General features: G+C 33.6%; 1 protein-coding gene across 1 annotated transcript; it reads right to left on the bottom strand.

The window, feature by feature from the left end:
* Nucleotides 1-9,939: 9,939 nt before the first annotated feature.
* On the bottom strand, nucleotides 9,940-11,697 carry LOC140862131 (uncharacterized). Its single transcript, XM_073265136.1, has 2 exons — nucleotides 11,383-11,697; nucleotides 9,940-11,262 (listed from the first exon to the last, which is right to left on the bottom strand). Exons 1-2 carry the CDS (start codon nucleotides 11,695-11,697, stop codon nucleotides 9,940-9,942), a joined length of 1,638 nt encoding a protein of 545 aa, XP_073121237.1.
* Nucleotides 11,698-22,392: the final 10,695 nt, after the last annotated feature.

The following is a 22,392-nucleotide window of genomic DNA, read 5'->3' on the forward strand; positions in this document are numbered from 1 at the left end:
TAAGTGAACTAAACCTCACTTGATCATTTTAAAGAAAAAGAAGAAAAGTTTCAGAGTGTATTCACCCCCCCTCTACCCTCTGAACCGATCCCAACATATATTTTGTTAGAATCTTAATCTACGACGCTTCTTTCAAACATAGATACGTAATTTGTTGTATTTTATTTATTTCTCTTAAAAAAATTCGAGATATTCAGCGATAAATAATGCTTATAGGCATATATAGCGGATGGCCGTGGTGTCTCTTTTGAAGATAAATTAATTTATATTTATTTTTTTTATTTTTTTTAATTCAAGGAATTTTATTTTTTATATGTTAGATTTGTGATATAAACATTTATTGTAAATATTGACCGATTGACTTGTCTCAAGTCTCAAGTTCTATGTCTAATACAAAAAACTTATTTGAGACTTTACTCATTAAATCTATTCGGTAAAGTGAAAAAGCTCTATACCTAATTTTTTTTAATTCCATTTTTCCGTTTCTTTTTTAACATTAATCTCATGTAATAAAATGTATTACGTTTTCGATGAATTATCTATCAAGCAAAATTTTCGAAAGGTGCCGATTGATGATGATGATTATTATTTTGCCTTATATAGAAATAAACGTGCCAAAATTATGGATTTTTTTTTTGTCTCTATTTGGCCTAGGTACTAATAATGTTGATATATTAATAAAGTGATAATTTTAGAAGACTCTTGTATATACCTATTGTCCATCAAAATTATAAATTAATACTAGTAAGCATACGCAACGTCTGCATACGCGTTGCGTGTGTGATTAAAATATAAATATTATTTATTATATATATATATATATTTTGTATTTTTGTTTCAAATCAATGTAAATTTAAAAATAAAATCAAGGCACACAAATAGAGAAAATCATGAATAAATAAAATTTAAAATATAGATAGAAATTGAAATTGAGATTGAGACAAAAATTTTGTTCTCTTTTAAGGGTATTTTAGATATTTTGTCTTGGTCACCAAATTAATTTTAATTCGATTAGTGAGTAGTGCCCACAAATAAAAAAAAATCATGGACAACTGAATTTTAAAATATAGATAGAGATAGAGATAAAGATAAAGATAGAGATTTTGTTTATTTTAATAGTATTTAGATTTTCGTCTTGAATTTTACCAAATTAATTTTAATTCGATTTGTAAATGATTTTCTTTTTCAGTAATTCGCTTTGCTCGAATCAAGCAACACCAACATCAACCAGAGAATTCCCAGAACAACACACACAATTTCACAATCAAGAAGATCAAGTAATAACCAAAACAGTAAACAATTTTATTTATCAATACGAGAGAAAAGAGTTTTTTTTAATAAAAAAAATGCCATGTATTAACGATAAATCAACAAAACATTAGGCGAATTAAATTTGTCCAACCTGTAAATTGTAATGAGTGGATTGTGCGTGCAAATCAAACGTAAATAACAGCAAAACAATTCTACCCGTAGGCAATATAAATTAATACACAATCAACAGTTTATTGACTTAAATGAGCACATTTAATAAGGTAGAAAAGGGAAAAATTTATGAGAATGATTACAATGTTACATACAGACACTTTACAAATTACACACTCTTCGCATGGGGTAGGGTCGAATTTTCCCTTGGCATCATAGTGCCAAATATACAGTCCAGACTTCAGCAGAGATCGTTAAAATTTTTTTGGCCATCAATATTTTTTAATAATTTAAATTATAATTACTTCAATAAAACAATATAACGCATCATTTGAATACACTTTTTTTTAGATCTTATAATTTCATAATTTTTTTATTGTACTGAAATGAACCACAAATAAATTCAAAAATAATAATAAACATACACGAATTTAGAATAACATGTAAAAAAAACATTTTCTCACGTGTAACGCTTTTTACTAGTATCGATAAATAGAGTAATGTCCCCCTGCACACCAGTATGCATGAATTTTGTGTGCACCGCGTGATATTCGCGCGAACATTTAAAATGTTTCCGCGAACATCTAATTTTAATTTTCATATGTTCGCGCGAACATCACGCGGTGCACACAAAATTCATGCACACTGGTGTAAAACAGATTATTAATATATATATATATATATATATATATATATATATATATATATAACGAACACACGTAGCTTGTAGGGTTCAAGCTAGTTGAGCGCGGTGGTGGTTTTGTTAAACTTAGAGGCGTTGTCGGTTTTATTTTAAAAATGAAGTGTTTATTTATTTTAAATAATTTAAATATGTTGATATGTTTAATATTAGAATATATTTTTTTCGTCGAAATTACCAAAATGGGTAAAATACTATGAAAATAATTTAAATAGTAATATACATAAAAATAGTTTTAACTTTATCATTAATGTTTTTTTTGAAACTAAATTTATCATAAATATTAAACATATATTAAAAAATAAAAAAATTTAATTTTAATTTAGGAATTTTTTTTGAGAAATTATGTACAAAAAATAGACGATGGCGTGTTAAGAATTTAATAAAATATATAAGGATAATATAGAGAAGTAAAATATCAAAATAATATTTTTTTTAGAAAATTAAGGGCGACTTTAATTTTTTTAAAAATAGTTTATAAGCTGTTAAACAACTTATTTTGACAGCTTATAAGTTGTTTGACAAAAAATTTGCCAAACAAATTTCAAGACCTTATAAGCTATCTCTCTCAAACACCTTACACTCACAAGGCTATCTGAATAATAAGACGCCAATATGATTCTCAACAGTGTTCATACACAAAACAATTATTACTCTAAATATTAGGAATATGTAACAAAAAAACATATTAATGGAAATATATTAAAAAAAATCAATGAATAACGCCAATATGATTCTCAACAGTGTTCATACACAAAAAATTATTACTCTAAATATTAGGAATATGTAACCAAAAACATATTAATGGAAATATTTATGTGTGTGTGAGTGTCGACTAAGGTGGTATCATGTTGCACTTTAATCTACATTAACATTATAAGAGTTACGCAGCGCAACAAGACTATCTGAATAATGACCAATCAGTCATGACCATAACAGCTTGAAACATTTTTGCTTTTTCCATCGGATCTGTTGCTTCTTCAGTATTGTTCACAAATCTCCAATCATTCGCCACCGCAGCCTTCCTCGACTGATCCTTCCTCTCATTGATATATTCGAAAATTCTGAGCAACAAGGCATCACACGTTGCCGTGACTTCTTTCCCCGGCTTCTCCTCCGGTGGAGGACGAAACCACAGCTCCACACACTTCTCCGCGGTATTACTTGGGAATCGTCGTGCTAGTTGTCGTGCATAAACTTGCCGTTTTATCATTCGATGGTGCTGTGGCGGAGGCACTGAAACGACTACGAGGAGGAGGAAGGCGGCAGTAATTGATGCAATGATAAGAAAATACATCATGGCATCTGACTTGGGATACCTTTTACGGCCTGCCATGGCTAGTTTATGAATGATAAAATTTGTTCCTGTAGTTTTTTTTCACAAAATTGATGATATAAGGGTGGATATTCATGTGTCTCCTCCTATGTATAATATACTATTTGGTATTTTGTTTTGAGAAGAGTCTTTTTAATTCCTGAAATTTTGGAATTGGTAATAATTTTGGGATTTGTAACACATATGTTCGAAGTACATATATATATATATATTTATATATATGAAAAATTGCTTTTTTGGTTCTGAATGTTTGTAATTTTACGATTTCAGTCCTTTATATTTTCAAATTTCAGTTTTAGTCCGCTATCTTTATTTTTTTGGAAATTTTAGTCCTTTTTCCAACATGGCGCTGATATGGAACCAATTCAGTGCTAATGTGGAGCTGACGTGTATAGCGTCACGTAAGCATTTTCGAATAAAAAGGACCAAAATTGCCAAAAATCGAAACATGTAGGACTAAAGTTTAAATATGAAAACATAGAGGACCAAAATAGCAAAGAGACAAACATACATGACCAAATTTGTTGTTTTCCCATATATATCTTACTATATTAATGATATGCATTAATTAATTATCAAAATTTTGGATTTCGTAGAAGCAAATATCTTATTATATTATTAAAGTAGAGACCCTTTAATTAACAAACTTTTAATTAATTGGTGAAGCTTGATTTGAAATTACCATTATCTCCTAACTTAATTTTTAATTAAACCGAAATTGTTGGGCAAAATAGTCATTTTATACAGTTTCCTCTTTTCTAGCCATTGAAAGTTCACTTTGTGCCCTTTGATATTATTTTATTTACAAATATGACACTCACTTTATCAGATATATACATTTTTGTGAATATTTATTTAAAAAAACGTTATATTTTTATTATTTTTTAATTTTACAATTTATTATTTATTGTTTTATTATTTTTTTATTTTACAATTTATTATTTTTTGTCTTTTTTTAAAAAAACAAAATATACGAGCACGCAACGCGTGCAGCGAAATACTAGTATAAATAGTAAAGGAAAACACAAACCCGTCCAAATTAAATTGTTCGTGTCGATCGATTTTTTCCTCGATCATAATTTGGATTAGTTTTAAAATAAATCAAATCAGAAGAAGTTGATTTGGTTTGAAGTTTGATTATCTAAACCATATCCAACCACATTAATTTTTATAAAATTGAAAGTATGTGATGTAGCCAAAAATAACTTGTATATGACACGTTGCTTCCGCAAAGTTCGGAGTATCAACGGATCCTTGTATGTTCCCGGTGGAGATCTTCAGTGGGTTGTTCCTACGTCACAAAACAAAGTCAGAGGAGCTGGGAGGGTTCCCGGCGAAGACACTCCGATGCTCAAGTCAGCGATTACTCAAGGAATAATAATCAAGAGTAGAGCGTTATAGTGCTAAAGAAAATGTGTACCTTAATAATGATGTGACTTGAGCTATTTATAGATATTCAGAGAGTTTCATGGGCTTGAGCCTCTTATGGGCTTGTGTAGAATTCAGGGCCTGCTTGAATTAAATAAATATATTATTTAAATAAGCTTGGACCTCAAAAATATTTGGAGTGGACCTTCATGATTGGGCTCAGGCCCAGTTGAATTTTTAGGTGTAACTTATCATAGGCCCCCCACTCTCGGGCGTGTCGCGTGTGTTGAGAGGACCGAGAGTAGAATTTTTATCGGAGTATTGTCAAAAATTTAATTGCCGAGAACGAATATTGTTTTCCCCCGAAAGCTCTTCAGATATGGAGAAACATTGATGGAGAAACCGTAGTAGGACTGTGATGCCATGGAATTAAAATCATGGCAGGTAATTGTCTCTCACGTGTCTTCCAATTTGAGAATATACATGATTTTGTAAATCCATGATCTTCTCTCCTCATTATTATTTTTAGCTCATATTTTCCTTTCCAAACTTGGCTCTTTTTCGGAAACGTGAATACGTGATATTGTTTGTATGTATCTATGTGTATATGTGTGTCTATCATCTCCTCCGATTCATGTTCATCATCTCCTTGACTATTAATTGGCGAACGGATGGTCGTGGCCGGAAAGAAGACGCGCTCCGTGGTTGGCGAAGGGCGGCAACGGTGGCTGGGGGGTGTCGTTTCCAGCGACTCGAGTTCCAGCCATGGATCATCATCCACAGCTTGTGGATGCGTCTAGATCCAGACTAGGTTAAAACTGGAAAAGGTGGCCACGAGGTGCGTCGGCGCTGGTTGATTATATCCGACTGAGATGGCTTCGAGTTTCAGCCATGGAGCTGTTTTCACGAGGTTGAAAACATCCAAATCTGAAATCGAAAGGGGAAGGACGCAGACAGGGTGGAAAAGATGGTGTAGATCCAGCGATGGCTCCTCGTCTATTGCCAGCCATGGTGTAGCCTCCAAGCTATCCAAATCTGGCTTTGACGGAGTGAGGGTGGTCGCTGTCGGAGATGGTGGTGGCGTGACTGTGCGATGGAGGCAGTGGATAGAAAATGATGGCTAAGTGCCGGTTGGTTGATGGTAGTGGATGATGGTGATGATGTTGAACCCAGATCACGATGGAGATATACGCATATATATATATATACACATAATTATATACATGCCATGATATATTTAAATAATTATGACGATTAAGCTTTTGATGATGTTCCTTTTTATTATTTAGTCGATTTATGTGTAATATATTTAAGAAATTATTACTAACCGACCTTGATATTGTGCAAGAAATTGCGATTCCAAAAATATATATATTTTATATGTTTATTCTTTTTTTTTAAATCATTGCAGGGTGTCCTTTGCAGGGTAAAATACTTTCGGTGTTGGTTGCTAACCGAGATACTTACCCCTCTTCGCCAGCAGAGTCTGGCCATGATAGTGAAATTTACGAGTGCTTATCTCCCTTGAGTGATTTGAATTCTTGCGATAATAGTAGTTCCCAAGAGTCTTTGGGAGGAGTGAGCGAGCGTCTTCTGGACGAGTCTGAGATTTTAAGCCCATTCTGAGAACTTGAATTATCATCTAGACATATTCTTAAGATTCCAAAAAATGGAGATTCATGTCAAGAACCGCCTCCGGGATATTTTACTGTATATCTGGAGTACTTTAATTTTGGTTTCTCGCTTCCTCCTCATGCCCTTTTGATAGAAATTGTAGATAGTTTTGGGGTGAGTTTAAGTCAATTAACACCAAGTGCGATTCTTCTTTTTACGTGCTTCCTATGTAGAGTGAGCAAAATTAAAATGTCTCCAACTATAGACTTATTTTATGCGCTCTTCTCGGTGCGTCGTTCCATGCCGGGTTCCTATACTTATTTTCTACCTCGCGGAGATTGTAAGTTTTTATCTCGTTGTCCATCTCCAAAAAGCGATTGGAGAAAAAAGTTTGTTTATTTCTGGGATTATGGTTGGGAGGTTCCCATAGTATAGAGTCTGGGCCACCGGAGAATTATTTTTAGCAAAACTCATCGTGAGTTGCAACTTGAATGTCGCTCCTTAGGTCTTTTCAAAAAGTTGGTTGATCCACAAACTTTTCTTCCTGCCGGTATTTGCTTTTTTATTCTCTTGCATGCTATTGTATTTTTTTTTTTTTAAAATAAATGTACCTTGCTCGATGTAATTTGAGAATTTATTGTATTTATTTATGTATTATTCTCCTTGTTTTTTTTATAGGTAAAAAAATAAGTTTGGCGGAGGTCCGGGCGTGCATAGAGAAAAATGAGAAGGATGCGTCAAAAATGTTAAGAAAAGACTCCACAAAGGAGCGAGCTATCGTTGGTTCTCAAGAGCTTTCCCGGAGGAGGAAGTCTCCCGGGCCTTCAAATCATGCTCAGCGTTCTGGCCCACCATCCAAACGATCCGATGCGCATGATAGAAAGACTAGCGGCAAAAGGAAAGATGTTGCAGCTGGACCTGACATCGATGCATGTAGCAAAAAGGTTGAAGATCCAAGAGATCCGAAGAAAAAACGTGACGACGAACGAGTAGTTGATCTGGGAGCTCTCGAGGGTCGCCACTTGTTCGTGGAAGGAGTGAACCATAAAAATAATGCTGGATCTTTTTGGGATTTGAAAGATCCAGAAATTGGTTGGAGAACGGGAGCAGACCTGACTGGAGATCATAATAGGGTGCATTTACTGCCACAACCTACCGAAGTGTTGACTCGGTCTTTTGCTTCGTCCGCCTTCCAGGTATATCATTATTTGCTTGTTGTTATTTATTACGATTTTTACGTAACAAATAATTTTCTTTATCTATGGGTTTTTATAGATTTTATCGCTTGCTCACACTTTTTAATTTCGAGAAGAGAGGTTTCGAAATTCCGGGAAAAAATTTGATGACGAGCTTACGTCCTTAAGGGGTGAGTGCAAAAGACTTAGCGAGGAAAACACTAAGGCTAGAGATGATTTTCTCAAGTCGCAAAAGGATCTTGAAGAAAAAACCAAAAGGTATGATGTCTTGTGCCGGGAGATGGAGGAACTTAGAGGGAAATATTCTCGTGAATCAGAGACCGGTGAGATTTTTCTCAATTCGTCAATAGGCAAGAATATCTTGCGAAGCACCGGAGAAAAAGCAATTGAAGGCTATCGAGAATCCACAGCTTTTAGAGATGAAGTGATTCAGCGGGCGATTGTTATTCATGATGAAGTTGTCGTGGATTGTCGCCAAGAACTACGGGATACTAAACTAGTTTCGGAGGAAATTATTATGATGATTCACCCTAAAATTTCGGAGCCTAAAACTGCAAGAGTTGAGGATGACTCGAATCCTCCCTTAGGGGATTTATTGGGATGTCTGGGTGATGAGGAGATGATCGAATCTTTGCGTTCAAATTTTTAGCTTATACAATCAATAATGACGGTGTGTGTCGAAGCTACATGGAGACTACTCTTTGGAGCCGTGGTGTAGTTTAGCTTTATTATTTCTTGCCACTTTTGGGCAAATTTTTTTTTTTTTACAAAGTTAAAGTCATAGACTTTGTTTGTTCTTTTTGAGTAAGTAAGTAGTTGGTGGAGGAGCAAAGGAAAAACAATAATTTCTTTATATATATATATATATATATATATTCAATTTTGTCGATTATCATATCTCTTTTGCATTTTGAATTTGCTATTGCATACTTGTTTGATGAATAAAATACTATCGCTTTAATATTGGAGTACTTGGGGGGGGGGGGGGGGGGGATCAGTCTCCTAAGATTTTATCTAGTCCTAAACCCACTTAGTACGTGGTGAGGTATCCAGAGACTTGTAATATTATTAAGTCTCCCAAGATTTTATCTCATAGGGAAGTCCTAAACCCACTTAGTACATGGTGAGGTATCCAGAGACTTGTAATATTATTATTTCGTCATGACCTCTTACATCATCATAAGTTAAAATGTCCCATGGGGCTGGCCAAGCCTCTTTTTGTTGGAATTTTTTTTTTTTTTTTTTTATGATTGCTAGGGTCTATGACGTTTATGTCGTAAGTAAGCGTTAGTATAGGAAAGGAGATATGATATGCTTTCGACAAAATAATCATATTAGTTAAAAACTGCATAACAAAATTGTAATAGACAAACATAAAGAAAATATGCTAATAACAAAAGAGGTAAATTTAGCCTATTATTGGCGAGAGTTGCAGTTTATGCATAAAACTTCTTCAGGTTGGCCACGTTTCAAGGTTTGGGAAGTATTCTTCCATCTGAATGTTGCAGGCGATATGTTCCCATCTTCACAATCTCAATTACTTTGTATGGGCCTTCCCATTTTGGATCTAGCTTGCCAACAGACTTCAAGATGTCAGATTTTCTCAATACAAGGTCTCCAACTTGGAAAGACCTTGGCTTGACTCTATCATTGTATGCTTTAGTCATACAAGCTCGATATCTCTCGGCTCGTGTCGAAGCTTTATCTCTCAATTCATCCACCAAGTCTAATGAAATTCGAAGGGCTTGGTCATTTCCAGATGAAGTGTATTGTTTCACTCGCCATGATTGTTCTCCAATTTCGGCAGGAGCCACAGCTTCCGCTCTGTAGGCCAAGTTGAAAGGAGATTCTCTAGTTGAAGAGCGTGGAGTGGTTCGATATGCCCATAGAACACTTGGCAACTCATCTACCCATTTCCCTTTGGCATTGCCTAGGCGTATTTTGAGGTGCTGTAGAATGGTTCGGTTGGTGACCTCGGTTTGCCCATTCGCTTGAGGATTCCCGACAGAAGTGAAGAACTGCTTGATGGAAAGTCCTTTGCACCAATCTTTTATCTTCGCTCCAGAGAATTGAGTTCCATTGTCCGAAACTAAGGTTTGAAGAATGCCAAATCTGCATACTATATTCTTCCATAAAAAATTTATTATGTCTCTTTCAGATATTTTGGCCAATGGTTCAGCTTCGACCCATTTGGTGAAATAATCCACTGCAACTATCAGAAATTTTCTTTGTCCGGTAGCAGGAGGAAAGGGACCTACCAAATCCATTCCCCACTGAGCAAACGATAAAGGACTTTCTAGGGGCTACAAGATTGTAGCCGGCTGGTGATGGAAGTTAGCATGCTCTTGACATGCGTGACAATGTTTCGCTAACTCGATAGCGTCTTGCTTCATCGTTGACCAGAAGTATCCTTGGCGTAATGCTTTCCCTGCAAGTGCTCTGCCAGCTAAGTGATTTCCACTTATTCCTTCATGAATTTCACGGAGCACATATTTTCCCTTAGCTGGCGTTAGACACTTTAGGTAAGAAAAAGAGAAACCTCTTTTGTACAGTTCTCCGTCAATAATCGTGAACCGGGCAGCTCTCACTCTAAGTTTTCGAGCTTCGACTTGATTTGCAAGTAGGTTACCCTGCATCAAATAGTCGATTAGTTCATCTTTCCAACTAGGTTCTTCGCTGTCAGCACAGAAGATTGTAACATCACTTCCATCAGTTTTTTCCTTGTCATATGTTAGGAATGTAATTTTCCTATTATCAATGTTGGCCAAAGAGCTTGCTAACTTGGCGAGACGGTCCGCTGACTCATTCTCCATTCTAGGTATCTGCTTCACATCGTAGTTGTCCAAACGTGAGAGAATCTCATTCACTTGTGTGAGGTACCCAAGCATTTTATCTTCCTTCGCTTCATAATTTCCATTAACTTGACTGACGATCAGTTGGGAGTCGTTGTGTATCGTCAGTCTCTTTGCTCCTACCGACAGGGCCAATTTAATTCCCATGATGAGAGCTTCATATTCTGCCTCATTATTCGTCGCAGGGAATAAAAATTTTATGGCATACTGAAATTTATCTCCCTGTGGGCTCTCCACAACTATACCTGCACCGCTTCCTGTAGAGGTTGATGACCCGTCGACATAAACCATCAATGTCGGGGTGGAGCTTTCTTCTTGAGTTACTGTCATCTCTACTAGAAAATCAGCCAGAATCTGTGCTTTAATCGCTGAACGCGGACGATATTCAATTCCATATTGGCTCAATTTGACAGCCCATTTAACCATTCTCCCTGATGCTTCAGGGCTCGAGATAATTTGTTTGAGAGGATGGTTGGTGAGTACAATTATTGGATGCGACTGAAAGTAAAGATGTAGTTTTCTCGCTGCAGTTACCAAAGCCAGTGCCAGTTTCTCGATCTTTGTATATCTTAATTCTGCTCCGTGTAAAGTTCGACTGATATAATAAATTGGTTTGTGCTCACGTCTTACTTCAGAGACCAATACTGCACTTACCGCTTCCGCAGATATTTCCAGATAAATCAATAGGGTGTCACATTCGTTTGGTTTTACCAACAACGACGGAGAGGTCAGATGCACTTTCAACTCGTCAAATTCTTGCTGACACTCTTCTGTCTATCGAAAACCTTTCCCAATTCTCAACATTTTGAAGAATGGTAAACCCTTGCCTGCAGATCATGAGATAAATCGGTTTAGGGCGGCCAACCGTCCTGCCAACTCTTGGATGCCTTTTACACTTTTCGGAGGATTCATGTTTAAAATTGCTTTGATTTTTTCAGGGTTGGCCTCTATTCCTCGTTCTGACACCATATAGCCAAGAAATTTGCCTCCTCGTACACCAAAAGTGCATTTATCCGGATTAAGTTTCATCTTGTATTTTCTGAGTATACTGAAGCATTCCTCAAGATCTTCCAAGTGATTAGACGCTTGAATACTTTTGACGAGCATGTCATCTATATAAACTTCCATGTTACGCCCGATCAAGTGTTCGAACATGGTATTTACTAGACGTTGATATGTAGCTCCAACATTTTTCAACCCAAACGGCATAACATCATAACAATAAATACCTCGGTCACTGATGAAACTTTTTTTTTCCTGGTCTTCTAGCGCTAGGCCAATCTGATTGTATCAGTTCGCATCCTGCTGTCGAATCGACTAACAAATCAATTCGTGGGAGTGGAAACGAATCTTTGGGGCATGCTTTGTTGAGATCAGTGAAATCTATATACAAACACCACTTTCCTCCAGGCTTCGGTACTAAAACCAAATTTGCAAGCCAATCTGGGTATGAAACTGGCCTGATGTACTTTACCGCTAAGAGTTTCTCCACTTCAGCGGCTATATGCCAATTTTTATCTGGACCAAATGCTCTTTTCTTTTGCTTCACAGGTTTCATTTTTGGATCAACACGGAGGTGATGGAGCGCATGTTCACGAGGTATTCCGGGCAGAGGTTCATCACCCCAAGCAAACATGTCCAAATTGCGAACAAGGAAATTTTTCAACTTTTCTTCCAACTCAGGAGGTAATTCGGTCCCAATCTTCAGGGTTTTCTTGGGATCGGTTGGAATGATTGCCACATGTTTCAGAGTTTCGGTTGCTGTTATTCTCTCTTTGCTTTGGGCTTCTTCATCCACCAAATGTATTCCGTTTTCACGTATAATTTTTCCAGGTTTCGGTGCTCTTTCCTCACTAGAAACTTGTCTTTTACGATTTTTTGACGAACCCCGTAGTGTCACCACATGACACTCTCTGGCTAGACGATGGTCACCAATGGCTTCTCCTACTCCTTCTGGAGTCGAAAACTTCAGCTTCATATGATATGTCGATCCGATGGCTTGAAATATATTGAAACTTGGTCGTCCCAATATCACATTGTACGCAGATAAAGCCTTTACTACAAGGAATTTCACCATCTTAGTAGACCGTTTGGGGTAAGAACCCAAGGAAAGAGGAAGCGTTACTTCTCCCAAAGCTTCAACTATTTCTCCGGAAAATCCGACTAGTGGAGTGTTGACTGGAGTTAACTGTGCATTACTAATACCCAACTTCACGAATTCATCATGAAAAATTATGTCGGCCGAACTTCCTGAATCCACTAGAATTTTCTTTATCCAAAAATTGGAGATTGTGGTTGAGATGATTAAAGCATCATTATGTGTACCCCGAGGGTTCTCCAGATCTTTGTCACTGAATGATAATCCATTTTGGATGGTTCCAATTTCATATATCGACAAGGATGTGGGGCTTGACAAATTGTTGGTTCCTTTTGCTGCCCGTAGAAGGGCTTTTCTTGCATTGTTTGAGTCGCCACAAGCAGGCCCCCCAGTGATTACGGCGATTACCCCTCCCGAGGGCAAATTTTCATCAGCTCGTTCATGTTGTTTTCCAGTTTCATCATGGCATTTTTGATAGTCACGTTTTGGTTGTTCGTCCCGACGCCTGTCATCTCGCTTCTCACCGCGGGATTTGTCCACAAAATTCCCCAAATGTCCGCGCTTTATGAGTTTTTCAATTTTTGCTCGCAAACTGAAGCAATCTTCTGTAGTATGACCTTTATCTTTATGAAAATGGCAGTAATTTTCGGAACGTTGGCGCTTTGGGTTATTTTGCATTGGGCGAGGGGGACGCAACAATCCTTGTTTTTCAGCCACTACCATTATATCGGTCAGACGTGTATTGAGGGGTGTATTCTGGAGGCGGGGGCTCTGTGCTGTTCGCTTCTCGTCTTGATTTCTAATATCTGATTTATCTTCTTCTCTCTTTCTTTTATTCAAGTAGTGTGGCTATACAGATTCTTCAACCCGTATGTATTTCTCAGCTCTTTTCAATAATTCCTCAAAGTTTTTGGGCGGCCTTTCCGCTATTGATTCCTTGAACTTCCGATGACGCAAGTTTTGTTGCATTATTCCAGCTAACAAGTCATGGTTCACGTGTAAAACTTCGTGCACCGCATGAGTAAATCGCCGAACATAGTCCCTCAAACATTCTCCTTTTTTTTGAATGACTGTGAACAAATATGCTGCTGTTTTCGGGTATTTCTTGTTAATTGAGAATTGCTGGAGGAAGTAGTCAGTAAGTTGCTCCAAATTGGCAATAGATCCAGAGGGTAACTTATTGAACCATGTGAGTGCTCTTCCTGATAATGTTGTTCGGAAAATTTTACAGTATGCAGCATCTGTGATATCATAAAAATCCGCTTTCGCGTAAAATTTGTCAATATGGTCTTGGGGGTCACTCGTTCCATCGAACTCAGGTAAGCTGGGGATTTTGACTCCCTTTGGTAATGATTCAGATAATATGTCATCAGTGAAGGGGCTTCGACGCGACGGCAAAATTGTGGACATATTCTCTCCAGTTACATGTGTGCGAGATCCATCCTTCCGAGTTGGATTAGTGATCTTGTTTTCGCCAGAGGTGTCATGAACTGTGTGAACACTTGCGCTTACGGGTTTCTAGGTACTGAGCAACTGCATCTTTTGCTGCGAGTGCTACTGTGTTTTCCATTAGCGCAGTCAAGTCTTCACGGGTGATAGTAATACTCGGCGGTGCGTTTTCATTGTTATTATTTCCTTGAGACTTTTTGAAGTAATATGTGCTCTCAATGACGTAAAGAACAAGTTTCTCGCAGACGGCGCCAAGCTGATGTAGCCAAAAATAACTTGTATATGACATGTTGCTTTCACAAAGTCCGGAGTATCAACGGATCCTTGTATGTTCCCGGTAAAGATCTTCAGTGGGTTGTTCCTACGTCACAAAACAAAGTCAAAGGAGCCGGAAGGGTTTCCGACGAAGGCACTCCGACGCTCAAGTCAGCGATTACTGAAGGAATAATAATCAAGAGTAGAGCGTTATAGTGCTAAAGAAAGTGTGTACCTTAATAATGAGGTGACTTGAGCTATTTATAGATATTCAAAGAGTTTCATGGGCTTGAGCCTCTTATGAGCTTGTGTAGAATTCAGGGCCTGCTTGAATTAAATAAATATAATATTTAAATAAGCTTGGGCCTCAAAAATATTTGAAGTGGACCTTCATGATTGGGCTCAGGCCCAGTTGAATTTTTAGGTGTAACCTATCAGTATGTAATATATTTTGTGAGAATTTTCATCAACGACGAGTTTTTCAACCATATATACTTAATTTAATTAATTTTGTTTTGTAATTTGTTTTATTTTATTTATTTCTCTTTAAAAAATTCGAGATATTTAGTGATAAATATAAATAATGGTAATTGCGGGTGGTGTCTCTATTGAAGCTAAATTAATTAATATTGAGGAGTTCTGTCTTTTTTTTTTTTTTTTTTTGAATTCGAGGAGTTTTATTTTTTGATGTTAGATTTGTGATGAAAATTATTATTATTATTATTATTATTATTATTATTATTATTATTATTATTATTATTATTACATTTTTAATGATTGTCTGTGAATTGATATTTTATGTTTGTTTATTTATAAGTGTAATGATGCTAATACTACAAATATAACGAAATTTGTTCACCAAATCTTACAACACAAAAAATTCAATACAAAAATTAAATTCATCAAAATCTCATAATATATCGAATACACTTATAGAAATTGTTAGTGTCTCTTTCACCAAATCTTACAACACAAAAAATTAAATACAAAAATTAATTAAATTAATCAAAATCTCATAATATATCAAATATACTCATAGAAATTGTTAGTGTTTCTTTTTGTTTGGTGGCTATTCATGTGTCTCGTAAATATAATATACTATTTGGTATATTATTTTGAGAGGAGTCTCATAAATTCTTGAAATTAGGATCCGGTAAATTTTTTTCTAATAAAATTCTTTGTAACATGTTCGAATTGAATATATATTCACATAGATAAGTAATATAATGTAATTAAAAATAAAAAAAAATAGTTAATATATTATTTTATTTTAAAGATAGATTATAGTTTATTTGATTTAATTAATATAAATTAATAATTAATAAATAAATAAATAATATAACGAAAATAATACGAGATTAAATAAAATAAGTTATACATATTTTAATAATACACCAAATCAAGCAATGTCGTACGTACTAATTATATAAAATTTTGGATTCCGTAGAAGCCAAATACATAAGTAGCAAGTAGAGCACAAAGTATATAATATATTTTGTTAGAATCTTGATCTAGGACGATTTTTTCATAGATACGTAATTTGTTGTATTTTATTTATTTCTTTTAAAAAAATTCGAGATATTTAGCGATAAATAATGCTTTATAGGCATATATATAGCGGATGGCCGTGGTGTCTCTTTAGAAGCTAAATTAATTTATATTTAGGAGTGTTTTTTTTTTTTTTTTTTAATTCGAGGAATTTTAACTGATTGACTTGTCTCGAGTCTCAAGTCTCCCAAACATAGATGACTAATACAAAAAACTTAGTTGAGACTTTACTCATTGAATCTATTCGGGAAGTAAAAAAGCTCTATACCTAATTTTTTTTAATTCCATTTTTCCTTTTCTTTTTGAACATTAATCTCATGTAATAAAATTTAAAATGTATTACGTTTTCGTTGAATTATCTATCAAGCAAAATTTTTAAAAGGTGCCGATTGATGATGATGATGATTATTTTGCCATATATATATAGAAATAAACGTACCAATTTAAAATGACAAACGCTCGATTTTATTATAACTTAAATTATTAAACTTGCCTTGTCTCAATCAATATTCAATAGTCAGTCTACTAGAGTCTCGAACTCTCGGGCACTCCGTTCAATAATAAGCTAAGACTGGGCTAAAATCAAGCATTGTAATTTTTTTAAAAAATATATAAAAAAATCAATGAATAATAAGACGCCAATATGATTCTCAACAGTGTTCATACACAAAACAATTATTACTCTAAATATTAGGAATATGTAACAAAAAAACATATTAATGGAAATATATTAAAAAAAATCAATGAATAACGCCAATATGATTCTCAACAGTGTTCATACACAAAAAATTATTACTCTAAATATTAGGAATATGTAACCAAAAACATATTAATGGAAATATTTATGTGTGTGTGAGTGTCGACTAAGGTGGTATCATGTTGCACTTTAATCTACATTAACATTATAAGAATTACGCAGCGCAACAAGACTATCTGAATAATGACCAATCAGTCATGACCATAACAGCTTGAAACATTTTTGCTTTTTCCATCGGATCTGTTGCTTCTTCAGTATTGTTCACAAATCTCCAATCATTCGCCACCGCAGCCTTCCTCGACTGATCCTTCCTCTCATTGATATATTCGAAAATTCTGAGCAACAAGGCATCACACGTTGCCGTGACTTCTTTCCCCGGCTTCTCCTCCGGTGGAGGACGAAACCACAGCTCCACACACTTCTCCGCGGTATTACTTGGGAATCGTCGTGCTAGTTGTCGTGCATAAACTTGCCGTTTTATCATTCGATGGTGCTGTGGCGGAGGCACTGAAACGACTACGAGAAGGAAGAGGAAGGCGGCCATCGATGCAATGATAAGAAAATACATCATGGCATCCGACTTGGGATACCTTTTACGGCCTGCCATGGCTAGTTTATAGGAGTCTTTTTAATTCCTGAAATTTTGGGATTAGTAATAATTTTGGGATTAATAACATATATATATATATATATGTTCGAAGTATGTGAATATATATATATATATATATATATATATATATATATATATATATATATTAGTGATATGCATTAATTAATTATCAAAATTTTGGATTCCGTAGAAGCAAATATATAAATAGTAAGGGAAAACACAAAGCCGTCCAAATTAAATTGTTCGTGTCGATCGGTTTTTCACTCGATCATAATTTGGATTAGTTTTAAAATAAATCAAATCAGAAGAAGTTGATTTGGTTTGAAGTTTGATTATCTAAACCATATCCAACCACATTAACTTTTATAAATTTGAAAGTATATAATATATTTTGTGAGAATTTTCCTCTACGACGAGTTTTCCAACCGTATATACTTCATTGTAATGTTTTTTTTTTTATTTATTTCTCTTAAAAAAAATTCGAGATATTTAGTGATAAATATCTTACTATATTATTAAAGTAGAGATCATTTAATTAACAAACTTTCATTTAATTGATGAAGCTTGATTTTAAATTATCATTATCTCATAACTTAATTTTTAATAAAAACCAAAATTATTGGGCAAATTAGTCATTTTATAAGGTTTCCTTTTTTTTTAGAAAGCTCACTTTGTGCTCATTAAAATTTTCGAAAGGTGCCGATTGATGATGATGATTATTATTTTGCCTTATATAGAAATAAACGTGCCAAAATTATGGATTTTTTTTTGTCTCTATTTGGCCTAGGTACTAATAATGTTGATATATTAATAAAGTGATAATTTTTAGAAGACTCTTGTATATACTTATTGTACATCAAAATTATAAATTAATATTAATCACGTCTGCATATGCAACGTCTGCATACGCGTTGCGTCTGTGATTAACATATAAATATTATTTATTATATATATATATATATATATATATTTTATTTTTGTTTCAAATCAATTTTAATTTAAAAATAAAATCTAGGCACACAAATAGAGAAAATAATAAACAAATAAAATTTAAAATATAGATAGAAATTGAAATTGAGATTGAGACAAAGCTTTTGTTCTCTTTTAAGGATATTTTAGATATTTTGTCATGGATAGAAAAAATCATGAACAACTGATTTTTAAAATATAGATAGAAATAGAGATAGAGATTTTATTTTTTTTAAGAGTATTTAGATATTTCGTCTTGTCTTGAACTTTAAATTTTAATTTGATTAATAAATGATATTCTTTTTCAATAAGATAGGAAAATATTAGGAGAATAAATACATTTTGTTAGTAACTCAATGTAATTCGCCTTTGCTCGAATCAAGCAACACTAACATCAACCAGAGAATTCCCAGAACAACACACGCAATTTCACAATCAAGAAGATCAATTAATAACCAAAACAGTAAACTTAAAGCAACGAAACAAGAACACCAATTTACGTGATTTGGCTATAAAACCAGCCTACATCAACGAGAGATCTTCACTTTGATTTATTCCAATCCAAAGTCTCATACAACACTTATCAATCGAACAGCAAAAGAAAGAACATAACACAGATCCTGTCCTCCAACGGTTAGCATCTTGTTGGGCTGGACTTCTTGCTACAAAATTAATGAATGAGCCCATATAGAAAATTAAGTCCTGGCCAGCTACTTAATCTTTGTTTTGGCCCAGTCAATAATCCCCTTCGAGGCCCACTAGAAAATCAGCTGGTGGAAGGCACGTCTAAACACATTTATTGTAACGCAAGTTGTTCCCCAAGATCGAAAAAGTAAAAACAAAGGCGAAGCGGCCATCCTGCTAGTAGCTACCACTTGCATATTCTTTCAATTTGGAACATTCAAAGGTCATATATTTTGTGATTATTATTATAATTATGATTATTATTATTATTGAATGAATATTTCTAAACAAAAATTAGTCAAATCATGATTTCGCTACACTTTTATGCAGTTGACCCGTAGTTTTATTTTATTTTTGGATACTTGTTAAAATATGATCAAAATAGCCAAAATTTAAAGTTAATGTACCAATACCCAAATTTGACTAGTTACAAGACCTAAAGAGAAAAAAAATTAAAATTACAAGACTAAAATGATTTTTTTTTCTCCCTAAAAAAATATTAGGTCATAAATTTAATGACCTGGTAAAAAATGAGACGAATTGAGAGTGATATTTTGTTGGATTCTATGACTATAACGAGAACAATTGTTTTGCTTTGTTTTTTTTTTCTTTCCCTACTTCAATCGGCCAGAAGGAATTCCGAGTGCTCCACCAAAATTTGTCATTCAACCTCCACCAACCTCGTGGAGATGACTTTCAAATGTTATTTTATTCCCTCTCTTTTTAATTTCATGATTAGTTCATTTTGAAAGGGTTGATTTCGAAGGAGACTATATTTCACATAAGTCAGAGGCTCATTTGCTCATATGAAGGTTAAATTAAGGGATGTGCACGAGCGACAGAGACATGAAGGAGGGAGCAACATGATCAACCCCATAGCATACCTTCACAATATTTCAGTAGGAAATATGCTCCACACGATGATCGAACCCGCAACGCTGGGTAACGTCCAACTCGCCTATGCCTATGTGAACTTCATGATTAGTTCATTAAAATAAAGTAACGTGTTTGTTCCTAAATAATTAATTTACATCAACTCAAGCTAAATATATACATGGAAACATACGTGACCTTGTATTATTCAATTTATTCTAAGTCTAACAATTTATTGCACAATCTTTAAGTATTGTTTGCAATCTTTAAAAATAACTGATTATGAAAATTTTTTTGACAAAATTTTGTGAAGAAATCTTTATAATCACTTATTTTTAGAGGTTGCAAACAAAAGAATCTTCATAATCACTTATTTTTTGGGGTTGCAAACACTATCTTAATTTAGTTCATGACCAAATGGAAGATCTAATTAAGGGAGTGTTTGGTAGAACTTTTACAAAATATTTTTAGCTTCTAGCAACATAAAAGAGCTTTTGAGTGTTTGTAAATGTTAAATTATGCTTTAGTTTCTACAACTTTTACCCAAAAACAAAAAAATAAAATTTGATGCTTTTTTTTGGCTTTTGCTTTTTTGTTTAATGTATAAAATTATAAATTGACATATATACCTTAATAAACTTATCATATTACATATGATTTTATTATTATTTTTAAATATTTTTTAATTTTACATTATTATTACAATTTTTTTAAAAAAATATTTTTTGAATTTTACATTATTATTACAAATATTTTTTTAAAATTTTACATTATTATTACAAGAATATATATATATATATATATATATATATATTGCACTGTCGTACATTTTTGTACATTTCTTGTATATTTTTACAAACTTTTTCATTTTTCATATTTTATTTTTATTAATCTTATATATTTTTTCAAATATTCATCTTATAAAAAATAAAATTTTTTTGATAAAAAATTCATAATATAAAATAATATATAAACTCATTTTTTATAGTGTGAGTATTAAAATTTAAATAATCAAATAAGAGTATGATTAATAACAATATTGCCATTTAGTTAAAAAAAATTAAGCTTGAAAGTAATTATTTTTCAAACACTAAATTTTAGTTTGTATTAGCTTTCAATTTCTATTTTCAAACACTCTTTACTTTAACTTTTTACCAACTTCAAAATAATCTTTACTAAAATAACTTTTAAATAAGTAAAAGCTCGACCAAAACACTCCCTGCTAATTGGTGCGACGGACAAACAATGTTACAAAAGTATATGTACCACCATTATTTATTTATTTTATAAAAAAAAATATAATATTATTGAAGATTCTGTAATATCACCCTCTTTTATCCCTCTCCACATAACTCCATGCAATTTTCCCCGATTCCATCGACCACTACAATGCATGTACCAACTATGTACATATCATTACCTACCAACTTTACCAACCAAGTGTCGACTAAAAAACAATTTTAAATTTTAAATATAATTTTAAATTTTTATTTTTTTGTCCAAAATATATATATATATATATATATAAATAATTTTGATCTCTTGCATCCTAGAATGAAGGAAATCTGTGAAAGATCATTAAAACTCACTCGGTAACGAGTTTTAGTGGTGCAAAAAAATAAAAAAAACCACTAAAATAGATATATATATATATATATATATAATTTTGCTATCCTGCCCACTCATCGTGCCCACCTAATATGCCCACCATGAGGTGGCACTCAACTATTGGATGTGATGAATTGTGCGTCCAATAGTTGAGTGCACCTCATGGTGGGCACATTAGATGGGCACGGTGAGTGGACAAGATAGCAAAACTCTATATCTATATATCTATATATATATATAGATATACTAAACCATTTCCTCACTCAAATTATTAAATATTAGTATATATGATCTGTTCTGTTGTTACGGCCAGAAATATTCTGAGTACTACTAGTAATAATATCAATAGCAGTATTCATATTCATTGCGCATTAAAAATATATTTTCAGAGTTCCACAACGTCCTGATTAAACCTAAAAGTAGTCCATGCATGACTCTCATAATAATAACACTAAAATTTGTAAAATACAAAAAAAATAAAAACCCAAAAAATGCGATTTGAAAAACTATTTTAAATATTCTATTCATATTAACAAAAAATATATATAAAAATATATAACACATGCATCCTCCGGTTGTAACTGTAATAATAAAAGGAACATGGAGAACAGATAAAGAGTAGAATGATACAGGCACGCGCGCACTAAGCACAAGTGACACTTTAATTTATAGCGCCTTTGTATGAAATATACATGACAAGTTCATTTTGATCCGATTAACTCACAACTAGTCAACTACGTACCCACCAATTTTTTTTTGTGATTTCAGTCGCCAAATATACCATCTACTTACCCACAAATTATTGGTTTACAGTTCTTTTTCTCTTCAAGATCATATTGTTGAATTTCTGTCTTAATTAATTCGCTATCTATGTTTTATTTTTTCTTTTTCTGAAAATTTGTTTTTAGTCTTTTTGTTTTCTTAACTTGATGCTTAATTATGTGTAATAATGTCATATCAACGCTCGATGAAAATGACTAATTTTTTTCAAAAATTAAAAGATAGAGGACAAGGATTGAAATTTTTTAATATAATACATACGTACAACACCAA

The sequence above is a fragment of the Henckelia pumila genome, chromosome 4, assembly GCF_033568475.1.
Source record: "Henckelia pumila isolate YLH828 chromosome 4, ASM3356847v2, whole genome shotgun sequence".
In the NCBI taxonomy this organism is placed as follows: domain Eukaryota; kingdom Viridiplantae; phylum Streptophyta; class Magnoliopsida; order Lamiales; family Gesneriaceae; genus Henckelia; species Henckelia pumila.

What these genes read in the sequence shown, in the direction of transcription:
- LOC140862131 (XM_073265136.1), bottom strand. Translation starts at nt 11,697, where the DNA reads ATGCCGTTTGGGTTGAAAAATGTTGGAGCTACATATCAACGTCTAGTA. An exon ending in ACATGAATCCTCCGAAAAGT is followed by an intron (nt 11,263 to 11,382) that starts GTAAAAGGCATC and finishes GGTTTTCGATAG; the next exon opens with ACAGAAGAGTGTCAGCAAGA.